Source organism: Diadema antillarum, unplaced genomic scaffold, assembly GCF_040938485.1.
Source record: "Diadema antillarum isolate AM-2024a unplaced genomic scaffold, OU_Dant_1.0 seq00000481_RagTag, whole genome shotgun sequence".
Taxonomy (NCBI): domain Eukaryota; kingdom Metazoa; phylum Echinodermata; class Echinoidea; order Diadematoida; family Diadematidae; genus Diadema; species Diadema antillarum.
Window position 1 is genome coordinate 622,286 of NW_027271445.1, and position 2,831 is coordinate 625,116.

General features: G+C 41.9%; 1 protein-coding gene across 1 annotated transcript; it reads right to left on the bottom strand.

Annotated features, from left to right (window-relative positions):
* Nucleotides 1-413: 413 nt before the first annotated feature.
* Nucleotides 414-1,715, bottom strand: LOC139733511 (uncharacterized). The gene has a single exon (XM_071644320.1). The coding sequence runs from the start codon at nt 1,713-1,715 to the stop codon at nt 414-416; it is 1,302 nt and encodes a 433-aa protein (XP_071500421.1).
* Between the last annotated feature and the right edge of the window lie 1,116 nt (nt 1,716-2,831).

Below are 2,831 nucleotides of genomic sequence, written 5' to 3' on the forward strand. Positions count from 1 at the left end.
GCACACCTCTCTCTCTCACGTATGTTTTTCTTCTATGCATATTTTACAAGAAAAATACTAAAACACTGCCTTTCAGCACTCTTTCGAAAAGTGGGTGTGATCATTTCCTGTACAATGTCTTAAAAGATGTCATACTCCCAGACATTGAAATTTGTACCTCTGTGTTACTGTGACTGTCAATAGATCTAAAGAACTAAACTGGATCAAAAATCATTCCATGGGTTTCTAGATACCTTCCCCCTCCCTTTTCCTCATCGAATGAACCAGGATATTTTTTTCACTACACTGGGCTGTACTACCACAACTCTAGGAACATGCGGGTGAATGTATACTTCCAGCATATATGAATAAGCCTCTGTGGATTAATGTTGTACTCGTATATCAGAATGAAAAGTGTTTTGGAATAAAGATGTTTAAGAATACTTGTACTCACCATTAAGATTGACATTGATACTGTCCAAGGACATCCCAGAACACTCGCTCATCTGTCCCTTTTCCATTAGCAGCAGTATTTTTGCGATCTTAGCTACCTGTAGTGTGTTCTCGGGCAATCTATAAAATTCTCTATGTACTTGAATGTTGTGGCCCATAAAGGTGGCGAGTACATCCAGTTCATTGTCCTTCAGACATAATATCTGGGACATGGTCGCCACATGTTTCCTCAGCTGAGTGGATGTGATGTTTTCTGGATGTTCTGCTCCAGACGACTGAGCACACTTTCTCACAGCATCACAACCCCTATACGGTGTGGTACAACCTGGGCGTGCAAACAGGTACATATTGGACTCTAGGACTCCAGCATCTTGCCTAACGTTTTCATCTGCCAAAACATCAAGTGCTTCTTTCATTCCCTTCGTCAGAACCACAGGAACTGTTCTCCCTCTCTTTCCGGGTATTTCAACTCTTGACAGTTTCTTGCAAAGCTCCTTTTCAAGCTTGTTGAGGCCCTGTAGAACGTCTTTGTTGACTTCTCCAGTACGTTTTTTGTAGTTTTCTACTGTCATCCTTTCCACCTCTCCACTACGCTTCCTATTAAACAGGACAGTCTGGGCAAGCATAGCTTGACCCAACTTGGAGAAATCTTCCCTGCTTACAGAACCTGCTGTGATGTGTGCCATTGACTCCTGCACCTGGCCCTGGATGGTCTTGTGCACCTTTTGTATGTCAGATGACAAAGGAATTATTGTTGGTCTGTTCCTCTTTGCTGCGTACAGAGTCTTGAGGGCACCTGTTGAAACTTTCTCAGCCCATTCAATAGAGCACAGTTCACCAAACTGTTCAGCCTTTTCTTTCTGACTTGTGTCCATTTTTTTCAGTGCATCAGCCATAAGAATCCTGGCACACTTTTTGAGTGAGTGTCCTACTTTCAGCGCTAGTGAAGGTGTCTTATACTTCCCTGAGCTTTCATCCAAGCCTGCTATATTGTTGACAGCTCTGACCACATCATCAAACACCTGTGGGTCAATGGTCTCCGACAAGCAGTTGATGCCTGGTCTTATAGATCTCATTTGAAGGAGTAGCCGACCCATTTCCCTCAACTTTTGTCCAACATAGTTGTAATGGTTTTCTGAATCCTGGAACTTTGACAGAAGTTGTGCACCTAGCTTTATGATTAAATCATCATGCCGCACTGCCAAACTAACATCATCATGAGTCATTCGACGGAAGACCTCATCCCGAAGTCTTACAGGCACTTCTTTTGGCATTGGCAGCATCATGGAACATTGAGACTGAAAACTTCCAGATTCCTTTATTTCGCTTCCAACACACTTCTTTCTGTGTTTCCATAGGTCACTCCTAATGAACCATCCAAAACACTGAGTACAAGGCAAGAAGTCTTTCACTGCTGTTTCATATGTTGGTCGTTTGTAAGGAATGATCAGACCCTTTCCTTCTCTTAGAACTTGAAGATTATGAGAATGGTTGCCCTTATTGCGCAAAATCTCAAGTAAATTATGCCTATTCTTTGACTTCTTTGGATGTGCCATGATTCTTTTCACTTCAATTTCATTGGAATGATGCATTTCAATGTGTCGGGCAAATTTTGTGTGTCTTTTTCACAAAAGACACAAAAGTGACGTTTGTCCCACTTCCTTCCAGTTGCATTATTTGCTGTTAGAACCTTGATATCCTGAGGTTTCTCTGCCATGTCCATCTCTTGATTTCCAGCATGGTTTTCTGATTCAGGTTGACTGGTATTGGGCTCATATGGATGATCTGCTCTGGATGTACAAGGTATGTCCATCTCTTGATTTCCAGCATAGTTTTCTGATTCTGACCTATGTGTAAAGCCAGGTTGACTAGTATTAGCCTCATATGGATGATCTGCTCTGGATGTACACGGTATGTCCATCTCTTGATTTCCAGCATAGTTTTCTGATTCTGACCTATGTGTAAAGCCAGGTTGACTAGTATTAGCCTCATATGGATGAGCTGCTCTGGATGTACGCGGTAAGCGATATGGAAAGACATCAGAATCACAATCATCACTGCTGACTCCACTTGGATTCACCCATGTTGGGTCAGCATCATCATCATCATCATCTATTTTCTTCCTATGGAAACAAATAAAACACAAAGTAAATGCAAATGCAATAATCAAAATGAAATATTTTGCCAAGCAAAAGCTGGATCTGAAAATAGCTGAGGAATGTCTCCTCATAATTATCACCTATTTCTATTAATACCCCCCATAAAGAGTCATCTCTATAAGTCACTTTATGACATGATACCAGACACAACACACATCAATCTTTAAATATTTGCTTCTTTCTTTTACAGCACCCCCTCCCCCCCCCCCCCCCCCCCCCCACGGAACTAGAATCTACTGA